General features: G+C 45.1%; 1 protein-coding gene across 2 annotated transcripts in view; it reads right to left on the bottom strand.

Moving 5' to 3' along the window:
* The window catches only part of CACNA1H (calcium voltage-gated channel subunit alpha1 H), a 122,996-nt gene that overhangs the window by 22,168 nt on the left and 85,368 nt on the right, over positions 1 to 15,460 (bottom strand). For both annotated transcript variants that reach the window (XM_052679649.1, XM_052679650.1), the window contains exons 21-28: positions 15,167 to 15,351; positions 12,957 to 13,083; positions 12,238 to 12,363; positions 11,446 to 11,535; positions 10,320 to 10,533; positions 3,394 to 3,545; positions 1,588 to 1,697; positions 311 to 444 (exon numbers count right to left, since the gene is read on the bottom strand). In XM_052679649.1, coding sequence (XP_052535609.1) covers positions 311 to 444; positions 1,588 to 1,697; positions 3,394 to 3,545; positions 10,320 to 10,533; positions 11,446 to 11,535; positions 12,238 to 12,363; positions 12,957 to 13,083; positions 15,167 to 15,351 — 1,138 coding nt within the window. The remainder of the gene's footprint in view (positions 1 to 310; positions 445 to 1,587; positions 1,698 to 3,393; positions 3,546 to 10,319; positions 10,534 to 11,445; positions 11,536 to 12,237; positions 12,364 to 12,956; positions 13,084 to 15,166; positions 15,352 to 15,460) is intronic.

Raw genomic sequence — 15,460 nt, 5'->3', positions numbered from 1 at the left:
ACTTTCCTGGGGAGAAAGCATCATCTCAAACTTCGATCCTCCACCACTGGTTTCTCTCTCAGTTTCTGATCTTGTTTGGTATTGGCACAGAAAGACAGAGAGCCCAGGTCTGAATCAGAGACCAATCTGAGACACCTCTTGAAACACCCACAAAACCCCACCCGGCTTGTTTCTGAATCAACGTTCTGCAGGCTTATCTCCTAACTGTCTTCAAACTGAAACTGAAACAGCAGTTCTAGAAGAACAAATGGCCAAACCGTTTCCTGGAGTGTCTGGAGGGATGGCTGAAGACCTACGGAGCAGACCATACCTCTTGCTATTCTCAGCACCCGCATGATGCGTATTATTGTGGGATTGATGGGCAGTGCAGCATTCATCTCAATTTCCTCCAGCGTGATTCCCACAATTGATAAGAGAACTATGGCCAAATCCAGCTGATTCCATCTAATAGACAAAGAGAGGAAGGACAATAAGAAAAAAATATTAACTGCATGTTGACAGCCATCCAAAAACAGAGAATTAACTTCTAAAATCAATCACAAGCAAATTCCAAAGGTCTCTCTGCTGTTGTACCTTCTATGCCCGTGATCTTCTATGTGGTATAAAACCAACTCACTGAAGCTGGCACACAGCCCTGAGCAACAAGCTGCTGTTGGCTGGGATCCCATACTGGGAAGTGCTACTGCCAATGCTGGGGCTCCTATTGCCCCTTGGTATCCAGTCACAGGGACAAGATATTAGGCTAGATGTACCTTCAATGTGATGTAGCACAGCTGCTACCATGTTGTGTCACCTGCTCCTTCAATTAAATTACTCCACTTGAGTATCTTCACTGATTTACAGCCTAACAATTGCTGAGGACCTTCCACACCAGTACTGCAATACAGTGAGATGTGAGACTGAGTGTCTTTCCAATGCAATTTCCTTCTTAAGCAACGTTGCTCATAGCAGCTTCCACCACCCAGGCACGGTAAATGAACCAAACCCACTGGTTTTGTAGAAAAGTGTCTGATCTCACCCTGCTCCCCAGCAAGTTGCCAGACCATAATGTGCTCTCACACACAATTGCTTCTGGCTGAATGGTAGAATATGATCTGAAGGTCTCTGAAGCTAGGATCTGAAGGCAGTGGGGCTGAACACAACTGTCTTTACCTTTGCCAAGGGCTTCTCTAAAGCCAGCAGCCTACCGATGGAATGGGTGGGTCCAGCAGCAGAACAGACTTGCCTGTAGAACTCTGTGAGAGCATGCTGCCAAAACTACTCTTCTGAGGACTACATTAATGCCAACAGGTTTCCTGACCGCTAAGCTGGGCTGGTCAGGTCTGACAGAGCAGATAATGACAGAAAGAGGGGGTCTAGAATTTTGTAGGATTTCCTGAATTCCCTCTGCATAGCAGTCCCAGCTGCTTTTAGGATTTTTAGTTCCCATGCTATAAAGTTTGCACCCATGGAGAGGCAGCCCTTTGCTCTCCCTTGCGCACAGCATGCGGTACTACTGTAGTGATGCTACATTTATTCAGCAGCTAGCTTTGAAACTGGGTCACTACAGCTCTGTCCCAGTTACAAAGAAGTTTAAAATACTCTCACCTGTCCTTAAAGAACCTTCGAAAACCAAATGCCACCAACTTCAGGACTGCCTCGAACACAAAAACTATGGTGAACACGTAGTTACAGTACTTCAGGGCTTCATCCAGAGACTGAAAAGAGAGGCAACAGTTAAATCAATCTGCCCTTTCCTCAATCCAGTGCACTGGCAGACACAAGTGTAGGAAAGCACAGAGATGTAAGAACTAGTGATGTAACAGACTGCAGAACTCTGGTACAAAATTGCCCTAAATTACACAGCAAAACACAGTATTAGACACCGATGCAAACCAAACCTTCACAGGCACTAATATTAGATGTGCTAAGAACAATAAGAGCCATCAGTCCTCCAACCTCACTACATAAATTGCTCAGGGTCTGGGGCAGAGAGAAAACTGCATCACTTTCCCACTAAAAAAGTTTACTTTTTCTGAGCGGCCTTAATGGATGGTTTCATTCCTGCATGGCAATCCTTAGGACAATAGCTTTGATTAAAGCACTCAGGAAAAATATATAATATTGGAGATGGATTAAGTCTTGCCTTCTTGAAAAATGTTACATCTCTAAAGCTGGGCAAATATATCCATATTTGGTGCAATGTTCACTCTCTATAGAGCTGCTCTCGGAAGTCAGGAATCCACAGTGTTTATACTTCAAGATGATGAGTGTTTATAATGGATTTGATTGGAATTAGAGGCCAACAATAGCAAAAGAATCTTGCTTGGATCTTAAAATAGATAGCTGCAGAGTAAAACAGCTCTTTGGTTGAGTAAGGATTTGGAGAGAGGAGGGAGGGAAGGGGAATTTAGTTAAATGAAGTACAGGTCTCTTACAATAAAAAATAACAACAATGAACTTCAAAACAGACACAGTTGGAAATAAAATGCATCAGAGGAGGAGAAAAAGGCTTTTATGCTCTGTTGACAGAGGAAGCCTCAAACCACAGGAAAGCTGTTCTCCTCACACCGGTGTGATGGCTGTGCTTTGCTGACTCTAAATGCTGATTTTTTGGGAACAGGAGCTGAAAGTTTTTCAGATGTTAGAAATCCTCAGTGCACCACTCACTCTCCCTGCGTCTGTTCCTAAAATGGAATAGCTAAGTTAAAAGAATGTGGTGCTATTTTCTATCTCATGTAAAGCTCACTGCCTAAGCCCGAATTCTTGGACCATTTGTGATGGTTTGCCTTCAGGTTTACACCACGCTGTTAAACGTGAATGTAAAACAAGTATAAATACAATCTCATCTGGATAAATAACATTTACACGTGAAACAGAGACTGTTATGTAAAGGAACAATGGAGGCAGAACAGCATTCAGACTGCTGGTGTAAAACACACACATTACCCTGTGGCTTGGTGCCCCCTGGCTTATCTCACCAGGAGACATTTGCAGGTTACCTGGCAGAACGTGCAACACCGAAAACGCAAACACTAAGCCCACAGCTCCATGAACAATAATGCAATGCAAGGTTCATATCTGCTGCAAATGTACAGGCTATGTGATTTATACCAGAAGTTTGGAAAAAAGGACTTGAGGATTTGTGAAGAAAAAAACAAGAAAGGCTATACTTAGAATTGGTTTATTTCAAACTCATTGAAAAACGCATTGTCCTGCATGCGTTAGCTTCGTTGTTATATCCATTAACAGAACGTTCTAAATCCCTGGACTAAAACACAGAACTGTTTTACAGTCTGAGAGTCAGTCAGAGCTGGGATAAGGAGAGAAAACATTTGGACCAGTGTTTTCTTAGCAAAAGCAAAGTTTTGAGCCCACGTGTCTGCATTTCACACATTGACAGATGGCTCTTACCTTTGGCTGGTTGTAGTGCTCCATCGACATAGTGATGACGTTGACTCCAATGATGAAGGTGATGAAGAGGTCGAGATAGTGGCTGGTGCAGAGGGTGTGAATGTATTTCCGTGCTGGAGAATAGTCAGCGTAGTAAGGCCTGCGCTGGGCTTCTGCAGGAAAAGACAAGGAAAGGCAAAGCAATGAGCACAGGCCCTGCTGCTCGCTTGGCAGCTCTCACAACCACACCTTGCACACACACAGTGCAGGCACAGTCCTTGGGAGAACTGATCGGAGCACCTGATGGAAGGCAAAGCACCTCTGCTCAGCAGCGAGGTCTTCAAGAACCACAGTGGGGCTCTCAGGCTGAGCCAAACTCCTTGGGTCTGCTTAAGGGACCCCCGCAGCACTGACAGCCAGGTCCTCTTTTCCCCAGGGTTCCCTGTTCGTATTGCTCTGCCTCAAGCTAGGGGACAACCTTCATGTGATGAGACTCTGTCACAAACCAGGAAGGGTGGCAAGCAGGATGGAAATGAGAACCAAAAAGCTCCAAATCCAGCAAAGCTTCAACTCCAGTTTAGAAAAAAGGCCCAGGGCAGGTCCTATTGCTCGGGACTCCAACACATCTCAACCAGTTGTTGACATGTTACGTGTAAGTAAGAGAAAAGCATAACCTGAGCTCAACATCTGCATGAGAAAGCTTCTGGTGTGTCACTGAGGTCTACAGAAAACACAGCGACGCCTGTGGCAAAGTGGAGCACATGCGTGAGGGTTACAGCACACAGGACAGCATCACCAGCAACGGAGCGGGGTGCTCAGAGCTTCTCTCTACAGAGACCATCAGGAAAAGCTCCTCTGCAAATATGACAAGGGCATGATTGCATCTAGAAAACGTTCAGGCTCTGACCGCATTAATTTTATCTCTCTGCCTTCGGTCATGGCTCCTTTCTTCTCTTTGAAATAGGGAAACTTCTGCACATGACCAATTTTGCAGGGCTGTCCCAAGGCGAGCGTTTGGACGCTGCCCCATGACTGAATTCTATTTACTGCATGCATCTCTCAAATTAGGCTGTGACCATGAGTTGGCTGAGGGCACTCAGATGGACTCTGAAGTTAAGAAACGTAAATATTCCAAGAGTGGACTCAAGGTCAAACTCAGCATTAGCGCAAGTTCTGCAAGTGGAAGAGACGTGTGAGGTCACACTGTGCCAGAGCAGGATTCTTCATAATAAAAAGGCATTTTTGCAAATATTTCAGCAAATTCAGCTGTAAGTGTAGGAACAGTTGGGAAAAAGGGTGTCGCTTCACCTTAAAAACAGGGAGGGAAATGAAGTTGAAAGCACTCAGCGCCCTCGTGAAATACGTAAAATACATAATCCATTCCTCTCATCGTGTTAATATCTTTCAGATGGAGTGACTCTTGAAATGCAGTTGGTTTTGATTTTTTTATTGGTAGTGCAACTAATGCCAGATTAGAGTCCAAAACCTTAAAATAAATGAGATAAAAGGAAACGGAATCTGCTGCTCTCTTTCAACTACTCTATTTTTTATGACAGTTAAAAGTGGAGTGGAGGCATTCTGAAAGCATTTCCTTCAGACTGAGGTCACACAGACTTATTTTTTTTCTGCTGAAGGGTGTGGGAATACAAGGTGAAAGAAAACACAACTGTTTTTGAATCCATTCTCATGCTGCTTATGTGCCTAAGTCCTACCGGCCATCTTGGACTCTCTTTGCTATTGAGCTCAGCCAATCTGGTGTGTCTAAAAAGCAATAATAAAAATACAAAATATTACTGAAGTCTGTAAAATACGCTTTTGTGTGTATTCAGAATTTTGACACACTTGGTTTGTTGCTTTTTTTTTTCTCCCCCCCCCGTAAATGTCTTTTTGGAAAACTGAGAAAACAACTTCTGGGAAGAGCTGAACAGAGCTCAGAAGAACACTAGCAATGGTGGGCAGTATCTGAATACCCTGCTACCCCTGGTCGTCTGGTTGGTTGCCCATGAAACTTGGGACAGGTTTAGCTTCAGCCAGGATGAGGGAGCCCTAGGGAATGCCTTTCAGGGTTAGTATGCTCTGCACCCCTGAAGCCAGATTAACGGATGAAAAAAACATCTCCTGGGGCGTACACATACAAGGACAGTCTGTGATACAGTTGGCAATGCCTGGAAACACATGCAACAACATTGTCATACTCAGTGCAGCAACCCATGCAATGTCCATTAGAGGAGATACTGCTCATGCGAGGCTAATGGTAGTCAGCAGGGCAGTGCAGGAAGGGCTCTTGGTGATGCTGGTATTAGGCTGGGGCAATCCCATAATGGCAAAAGGTTTGCAGAGGGTGAAAGCAGAGAGAGATCAGTCAACGTAGCTACACTACAGCTCAGACCCTCCAGCAGTTTGGGTGGAAGTGTTCACTGCACACACTTGCAGCTACAGCCTGCTCAACCAGAGAGGTGGGCTCTGCAGAACCTGGACGGTGGGGACTTGGGCGCTGCAAACAGGGAACACTGAATGCATCATTAATGAGAGCAGGCAGAATGCAACCTGTGCCTGGCTGCTCCACAGAAACAGCTTCTGTGACCAGACTCCAGCCGGCCAACTGGCAGACAAACATCAAATGCAGACAAGCATCCCTGCAGCTGCAGCTGATGGTTTGAGTTGGTGGAAACATGGCAGGGGAGGGGAACACCATCAAACACAGACAAAAGGAAAATCACAGTCCTGTCTTGCTTCCACTTCTGAATGTTGGCTAATGCTTGGAACTCACCTCTCTGACGAGTATTTAAACTTCTTTGCTTGCGATTCTGCTGACATAAAAATTAATGAAGCACTGTCTCTCAGCTAAAAACCATTTAGGTTGGCATTACAATTGCTTGCTAAAGCTCCTCCATTATTCTCCTCTGCATGAAACATTAGAAAGCCCTAATGGCTTTATAAGCATGCTTGGCACACAGTAGCTCTATACCTGCAGCTGCCTGGAAAAATAAGCAAGATGGTTTGATAATTCCCTAGTTGGAAATATTAAACGCTAAGATATGCAGTGCCTGAATTTTTAGTTACAGCTCAGATGTTTCTGCTGGATGCACGGCATTGAGATGGGCTAATTTAAATACCACTGTGTGCTGCCCATGATTGCTCATCCCTAGAGAGGAAGGCTTACAGTCAGTGCTCCGAAACGTATCTATGTTGGGTCTTAAAAGAAAACCAGCCTCTTGCTTCTACAAAGCCCAGATGTTCTCTGTGTTGCCACAATTGGAGTTTCCTGCCCCGTTTTTGGCACACAGTGTCCCCCAGACCCGCTTTCAGCCCTTGAACCCCAGGGTACCGCCTGTGTCTGACCTGACCTCGCTCTGCTCAGCAGCTGCTGGCTTCACCAGCTTCACCAGCTGCAGGTGGGTTGGGTTTGGCCCTGTGTGCTGAAGGCAGAGAAGATCAAACTGATCCATGTGACTTTAATCAAAGACTTCAATCTGGGGAGGCTGCTTTCAGTCGGTGTCTTCTGAGAACTTCATTAAAAGGCTTAGGAGAGGCAGGATGATTAAATTACCGCACACTTATTTAAGTGGTAGATAGAGCTGATGGAGGTAGGAACTGTGTCAGAAAAATATTCTAGTTTATCTTTGCAAAAAAAAGTACTCCATGCAGTTCTATCTTTAAAAAACACATCAAATACATTTCTATGGCATATTCAACCCCCTGCCCTCTTTTTTTCTTTTTTTCCCTTCATGTGAGCAGACTTAACTGGCAAATCCACTGCTTGCTGGAGAGCTGTTGCACCTATTTTGCACATGAGCAGCATCTGCAGTGCATGGATTACAAAAGCACTCACCAAGAGGTGATGGGAGAGGAGAAAGGGACAGGAACTGATGAGTCCATGTCACCACAAGCACCCAGAAGGGCACTGTCAGGACACTGATAATAAGCAGAAGGGCAGCTCCCTCCTCTCAGTGCTGGCCATGCTCAGCTGAGTCCAAACCCTGGACTCAACCTGCACATCTTACAGTTCTTGCCTCAGATCTGCTCGGATGGGGCACTGACAAGCTGAAGTTTAAACCTTTTCCAGTCCTGAGCTGCAGCCTATTATGCCCAAATGCTGCATTCCTGCATGGAGGAACCTACAGGTGCCCAAAGATTTCCATACACAGAAACACACATAGGGTCGCCACACACAGGAAGGCATCACAACAGAAAGGAGTAAGGACACAATGACAAGGTGGCACACAGATGGGCAACTCCAGATGGACGGAGGCTGCTGTTAACAGCCCTAGTGCTTCTTTCCCCTATTATCTCTTCAGGTAGGAACAGCAGCTGAAGGAAAAACACGGCTAGGCTGCCTATCATGGCTTTCTGCTTCCTCTGCAGGACCACCAGTCTCTTGTGCACCATTCTGTCCCATGGGGACTGGGCTCTCTTCCACCCATCACTGTGCAGCATCCCATGCCAGCACATGCACACCAACACTCCAGCAGACTCACGGCCACACGTCACCAACCACATCTCACATCTTTCTGAGACTGCTCCTTTTTCCTTTTTTTGAAATCAAATACAATCGCTTCCTAAATTACCCAGGAGGAGACAACTCCTCCCATTTAAATAAAAAACCCCAAACATTCAAATCTATACAACAAACCTCCAATATGTGTATCTGATATTTGATTTTGCCCCGTTAACAACGCAAACTTGGATGCTGAGTTCTCCAGGCTGAACAGAGGCAGGTAGGAGATCTCAGAGCCAGATGATCAGACGTAACCTCCCAGAAGCCCTGCACATGAACAAATGTTTAGACTCTTGTTTGCTCTATTGGACTTGATCCTCTTCCAGAAAGCTGTCCTCCTCCCTGTGCTCTCAATGAATTGTTACAGCCTATATCTCTGTAGTGCTTTGGTCTGCAGCACAAGGCATCTTCTTGACTCCATCCTATCTATATCCAGCTGGCTAAAGGACAGAGTAACTGTGTCCATCACTTTGACAAGGACTGGCTCTTTTCAGTGACTAGCAGTGAGCCACTGATGTAATAAGATTTACTTACTAATGAGGGACAACAATTGGCTGTGGATAAACTACACCACTTTACCTGTGCCTCAATCTATTTTCTCTAAGGATGCTTTATGTTCTTTGCATTGAAGTTATTTTTTTTGCATGTAACCTTTGAGTTTATCCGAGCATCTTCTTGAGTCAGCACTCCGAGGTAGAAGAACTGCACATGCAGGAGGACTTTTCCTCCTCTCCTTCAGGAAGCCTGAAACAGATTGCTTTTATCATGCTTGAAATGCTGCCTTCAGGGCTTCTTCTTCTAACTCTAGCTGGAGCCCCAAACAAAGAACAAGATGGGAAAAGAGAAACGAAATTGCATTTAAACTCTTCTAAATCTTCGAAGACATTCAGAGGCTGTTTGTGACTGGCTAGTTTGACCGAGGTTTGATTTTAACCCACCTTCTTAACTCACAACTAGCTAACACAAAATGGGCTTGGCCTTCAGTCTGGTACCAGGTCAGTCTGCCATTAAGGCCCTGAGGGTGCAGAAATTAGTGCTGAGGTCTCCTGTGACTCTAATAAAGAGAAGCACAAGAGCAGGAGTGGAGCTGCAAGGGGTAGAGCTGCCTGCCTTCTGATTCAACTGTGTGGATGAATGGAGGAAATTGGCTAGGGATGGGGTTTCTGTCAGCAAAACCTCTGATTGCTGAGTCTTTACAGCCAGACAAAAGACTATTCAATCTAAGTGCAATTTCCCTGCTTAGAATGAATACCTACAGGTTGATGTTTGGGAGACAACTAGCCATTCAATCACAACGAGATATTATATCCTTACAAGAGAATTCACACACAGCATAGTGCTAGGCAAAGAGCCTTCTCTGGCAAGCAGGACCAGAAGCACTCCAGCCTTATCCCTGATCACAGTGGCCAAGTCTCCTTGCTTACTCCTGCAAAATGCTTGCCTTGCTTACTCCTGCAAAATGCTTGCCAGCATCTAACACAGGCTATCTCTGCTCGAGCTGCCTGGGAAGTTACTGTGGCAGGTTTCCCGGGGTTTCCCTAGTAATACCCTCCAGGTGCTATAGGTTTATCCCTGGTGAAGCCTGCCAAGGAGAAGTGGAGGTGAGAATTAATACATGAGAAACCCTGGGAAGGTTTGAGTGACGAAAGGAGCACATACTCCAGTGTTTCTCTGGTCTGATCTGATCATTCCTACTGAACACACTGGAAACAGATTTCAGCTAAAGATTTTCTGTTGCACCTTAATGGTCCTGCATCTGGCCAATATTTGCACATATACTGTTTGCACGATAAACAGAGTGCCAGCATGTAGCACTGAAGGACTTCCCCCAGCCTGTGATGGGACAAGCATCTCTTGTAATGGACATCTTCCCAAGAAGGCTTTTCTGGACAGCCCCATCTGAGGGCTCTTGGTATGTTCATGCCCTCATGCATCACGGTTGTAGCATGCGGGGCCATGCACTAGGACGCTAAAAAGCATCACAACTACTTGGGCTAAGAAAAGAACTGATAAATCAAACCACCACCATCATCATATGCAAGCGGCACATTAAGCCTCAGGGATACCCTCAGAACCGGCCTTCACATGCACAGCAAGCATTGCAGCTGTTTACTCACTGCATCCCTCAGTCACACCACGAGCTTCTGCTTGGTGCTTGGGAGCGTTAGGGACACCTTTGCCTTGCAGAGCGTGCCAGTTCCTGCTACAGGACTCTGCTAGGAGGAGAGTTTGCTCCCCAGCCAAGTAAACAGGTAATGCTTTACATCAGGCTTGTAGAGGACAATTCCAGGGTGTTGGCAACCTGAGACTTAAGGTACCGCCAACCAAGTAACGAAGCAAAACAGCCTCTTGGAATCCCATGGAAACAAAATCAAAGAGAAATGAAAAGTCTTGCTTTGGGAGCAGGCAGGGCTCAGAAAGATTTTGGTTTGTAACGCAGTCTACCGACCAGACAGGTACATCTCCTTACTCCTGCGCTTTTTCTCCAGGCGTCTCAGACGCTTCTCCTCCCGACGCCGGGCCTCCTCTGCCTCCTGGTGCTGCCGGCACTTGTGGAAGTTCTCCACCACCACCCCCACGAACATGTTGAGCACGAAGAAGCTGACGATGAGCAGGAAGGAGATGAAGTAGAGAAGCATCCAAGGGTTATGGTTCTGGATGGGCTAGTGAGGTGGAGAAGAAAAAAATGAGAGAGAGGAGAAGTGATGTGGATGAGATGTGTGCAAGTCAGCATATTTGGCACCACGTAGCTAAAAGACAGCGCTGCACAGCTGTGTGGGGAGGAGGAGAGTGCTGGGAGGACTTAGATTTTTCCTCTTATTCATTTTTTACTGACTGGAATTGCAATTTTTTTTTGGTTAAACGTTCCTTAGTCTCCATAACTTGGCTTATGGAAATTATTTATTTTGGCACTTACTTCACAAAGCTTAAAATAAATCTCAGTGCTTTTGTATCATCCCACCTGGGTGATTTTTTTTAGGCAAAGACAGGTTTCAGCTTATTTTTTTGAGATAATACTGTTAACATTTCTTTCTTGTTACGGGAGATTCTGAAGCAGAAGAAGACTGAATGCAAAGAGCTACAAGCAGTTACAATCACGTACTACTCACTGAAGACTCCTGACTACCCTTCGCTGACGTCTCACATCACAGAACGCTTCTTTCACATCTCTGGTTGTCTCCCCATCTCATGCATGTTTGCTCATATTCATCAGATCTTCCACGGAGCCACAGTGCAATAGCACACATGGGACAACTCAAGAACTATCGTCGTAATTAAAATCCCCATCAGTGCTTGGCTGTATACAAGAGGTCCAGCCACTATAAGAGCAGAAACCCTCTGGCAGCCTAACATGGACCTCAAGTAGGTCCCATAACTCTGCTCCTCCCTGGCACTTGATCCTATGATTCTGTCATGATCCTATGATTCTATGACAATGAGGTATATCACTGGGTATATCACTGATGCTTGATGAAGTAAGAGATAAAAATGTATGCAGCTTTTGGAACTTCAAAAACCAGTCACCCAAGTATGGAATTTTTGATGGCAGCACTTTTAGTCTCTCGGTACATTACCTGTTGGTCAATACCCACAGCATCCAGACCATCATACATGATGTTTACCCAGCCGTCTTTGGAGGAAAGGACAAACAAGGACATGAGAGCCTGTAAGAAGAAAAGCAGGGAAGATTGTTCTAGCATTTTAGCCCTCAAGGAGGAAACTAGTAACAGGCAATGCTCAACAAAACAATGCACAGCTCCTAACACATGATCTGGTCCAGAGTTGGTGAAGAAATACAACATACTGTGGTTTGATTTTACCTGTTTGCACGTCTGGCTTAAAAGCGAGCAAACTGGCAACACTGCTTTTCCCTCACATATAGATTGATTTTTGCTCGGCCAAATCAGGCTGCCCAGTTGCTTAAGCATGATTAAAAATCGATGTCAGGCTGGCAAAATGTCACGAGGTTTTATAAAGTAATCATATACCCCAGCATCTACTATAGGCTTTCTAGCCAGTATAGAAGACCTTATTGTTTTTTCATTTGTAAATCTAACATCTGGAAGCCGAAAGATTAAAAGTGACAGTTGAGATCCATACAAAAGGGACTGCATGCAAAAACAGCTCTTCTAAGACAAAACTCTCTTATTTAAGAGAAACTGTATAACTTCAGGTAGTCTGATTGCAAAACATCAACAGGTGACCTGATTCATTCCTACCCAAAGTCAGAGTTGTCTCTGATTGATGATATCTACGTTGTTCTTGGAAGCTTCCTCTGATAGTTGTTCTACACCTTTCTCAAAAATACATTTTAAATGCTCACTTAGTAAAAACTGGTACAAAAAATCCCTCAATGAGGACTTTACCTGTCCCAAATTGTCAAAATTGTACTTCCGCCGAACCCATCTGTAGTGTGCATTGGTGCAGTCGGTCTTCGTAGTGATGTTTTTCACATCAGGACCATCACAGTAGTAGAACTTGCCTTTAAAAAGCTGTGTTTGAGAAGCCAAAAAGAAAGAAAAAGAACAACAAAAAAGGAGCAGCTATGGAAAATCTGTCCCCCTGATTTATCTTTCTGTCCCCTGGTAGAACCTTTTGCCAAGTTCAAATTCCTTTTCTATCCTCCCAACTCAGATACTTGACTTAACACACACAGCAGGAAATGAACTCAGGTGAAAATTCAGGTCTTGAGACAGAGTTGCTTCTTGCCTCAGACACAACAGTAGGAAGGAGATCCTTCAGTCCTGCTCTGTTTTGATGAGGGATAGGAATCTCTCCTCTAGAGAAAGAGCTACCCTATAAATCCCAGCACACAGAGACAGGTGGGACAGTTGTAATCTGTTTTTCTCTTCCCCTAGCCAGGGAGGTCTTGTCTTCTAATCTGATGCACCTTCCGATGAGGAGATGCCAACCCCACCCCTGAGCACTCCTTTTAGGGTCTGGCTTTTCTTACCTAACTGAAATCTTACTACTGAAATCTTTTCCTGGAGAGGTTCAAACTCATTACTTCCATCTTAACCCCAGGTGACAAAAACTCTCAGGCAGCAGCTGCTTACAGACGGCAGTGATGAGGGAAATACTCTACCTGCACCCCTAAAATCCCAAAGATAATGAAGAAAGCACAGCAGATGAGAACAATATTTCCAATAGGCCTCAAGGAGGAGATCAAGGTTTCTACCACCAGCTTCAGACCTGGGGCTCTGCTGATGACTCTGAAAAAACAGCAAAACAATAAAGCCTTTTTTTTTTTTTTTTTTTTAAAAATGCATTTCAGTGTGTTTGTTTTTCCTCTCCTGCTCGGGCTGCGGTGAAGCTATCACAGCCCCTCTCTATCTGCAGGCAGCATTCAGAGATGATTACTGATGAAGTTAGGCAACCAGAACATCCACGGTTACATTAGATGGAATTAAAAAGTGTAAGACACTGTGTTGGGAAACCACTTCCTAGTAACAGAGGAGGAAATACTCTCTACTGGCAAGACATCATGGAAGTTCCCACTACAGCTTGGTCCAGAATGCTGGGTCCCCTGAGGCCCCTGTGAACAGAGCAGAGGGACACAAAGCGATGCCCACCTTGCCACCATTGAGATTACCAGAAGCCTCAAAGGCAGGGTCAGAGTGCATGACTGCCCTCCTGGCCCAAACCTTGTGACAGCATCTCAAAAAATAGTCATTTTGATTTGAATTTCAGTTGGTGCAGTAATTAGTTCCTGAGCGGAATCTTCACCAACAGGGACTTGCGACCAACAGCTCCACAGCCAGAAGGTCATCTCATTAAAGAGCAGCACGGCTTGCTTGCTGTGAGGTGGCAAGAGGCCAGGCATGCTCTGAGCACAGCCTGGAGCGGGTATTGTGGAGAACACATTTTCCTTTTGTGTTTAAATGCCTGGAGAATGGCTCTCCCATAGGTGTCTGAAAAATGTGTTTGCACATGGAAGTGTAACCAGCCTGAGCAAGCTTTTCTGGGCAGGCAGGTGTATTGACTGAAGAACACCAAGGCTTTTTTTAGGAGGGGCCTGCAGAGCCCTTGCAGGGTAATGAGGCTTTCATACCTGCCAGACAGAGAAAACATCACAAGTGTATGCTGCAGGGACAGAGGGTTTCAATATGGTCTTGTTTGGCTGCACATAAAGTGGCTGTCTGAACTGCAGCTACAAAGCATTAGGAATGGTTCCTGGAGGAATCCTAGAAGCTGTAATAAGTGAAGCCACCATCAGGTGTGATGGATTCCTCTCTATTAATAGGATCTGGCCTAGTTATTTTCCAAGACCAATTCTTTTTTCCCCTTACGTTTGCTTAGGAGCTGCCTGAGCCCTGACTTCTGCCCTGAGTTACGTGTGTCAGACAGCTGCACTGAAACCAAAGCAAGCCACAGTTTGTCCAGGGTGACCATAGCAGCCAGCACTGCAAGGGGACACTGCTGCCACCAACAGAACAGAGTGTGGGAGCAAGAGAGCAGGCAAACGCTTACAAAGCTATTTGTCACCAAAAATACAGACCAGCAGACAAATAGCTCTTGCACTGTCAGTCATGGGCCTAAACAAGATTGCCTCTTTCTAATATTCTCATAAGCAAGCAGCAAGCAGCTTTTCATGAGATGGCCTACAGGCCTCTAGAGGTGCCTATCTTACTGCCTTTGAAATTTCATGAAAAAAGCCTTGTGTTTCTTTCTTGCTGAGCAGGATGGAAATAGAACAGGAGCCATGAGCTGATAAAAATCCCCCAAGCATTAACACTCTTTGTTATTGCATCACTGTAAACAAAATACAAATTCTTTTTATTTCTTTTCTCAAATAACGAAAGCATCTCTCGATCGTATTCCTAGCTGAGAGCTAAATTGTTTTGCAGTGATGTTAGATATGCAGGCGCAGGAGAGGAGATATAGATGCCTGAGCTTATCAAATTATCACCAGCACCTGTTCAATTGCAAATTCTCTCGCAGCCAATGCTACCTCCTTGCTTGGGAATGGCTGCGAGGTTGCACAGTTTAACAAGGAGAGAGACTGATTTGTAAAACGCTGATAAAATTGCAGGTTGGAGGAGGCATTCAGTGCACTAACTGCCTGAGTATGATAACACCACTCGCTCCAAACTCCATCCGCTCTTCTCCACACTGTAGAAGACAGGTTATAATTAGAACTAATTTCACTCTTTTCAAACGGTTTCATAAGAGCTCCCCAAAGATGATACCATATTTCAGCTTCTCGTGTTATTAAGCAATGCCTTGATGGATCATACACATTTTTCCCAATGTCCTGATTTATGAACATAAAACAAACTCTATCCAGGAACACACCGGAGAGGTCTCAAGGTCCGCAGCAGTCTCAAAACACGAAGGACACCCAGGATCTTTGCTCCTCCTGCTGACGCCATGGAGACAATAATGTCTATGATAGATACAAAGACCAAAACTCCATCCAGGACGTTCCAGCTGCTCTGTAGATAGGTGTTCTCCCCAGAGAAAAAGCCAAGAGCTACTACCTACAGACAGGAGAGGAGGGACATTTAAAACTGCATTCATATCATAACTATGTCAGATTTTCAGCCTCTGTCAGGCCTCACTGCGTGTCACGGTATGGAGATGTAATTA

This window comes from Tympanuchus pallidicinctus, unplaced genomic scaffold (genome assembly GCF_026119805.1).
Source record: "Tympanuchus pallidicinctus isolate F22 unplaced genomic scaffold, pur_lepc_1.0 scaffold18, whole genome shotgun sequence".
Classification (NCBI taxonomy): Eukaryota; Metazoa; Chordata; class Aves; order Galliformes; family Phasianidae; genus Tympanuchus; species Tympanuchus pallidicinctus.
The sequence above is the reverse complement of the archived record's forward strand: the minus strand, read 5'-3'. Positions and strand labels throughout refer to the sequence as shown.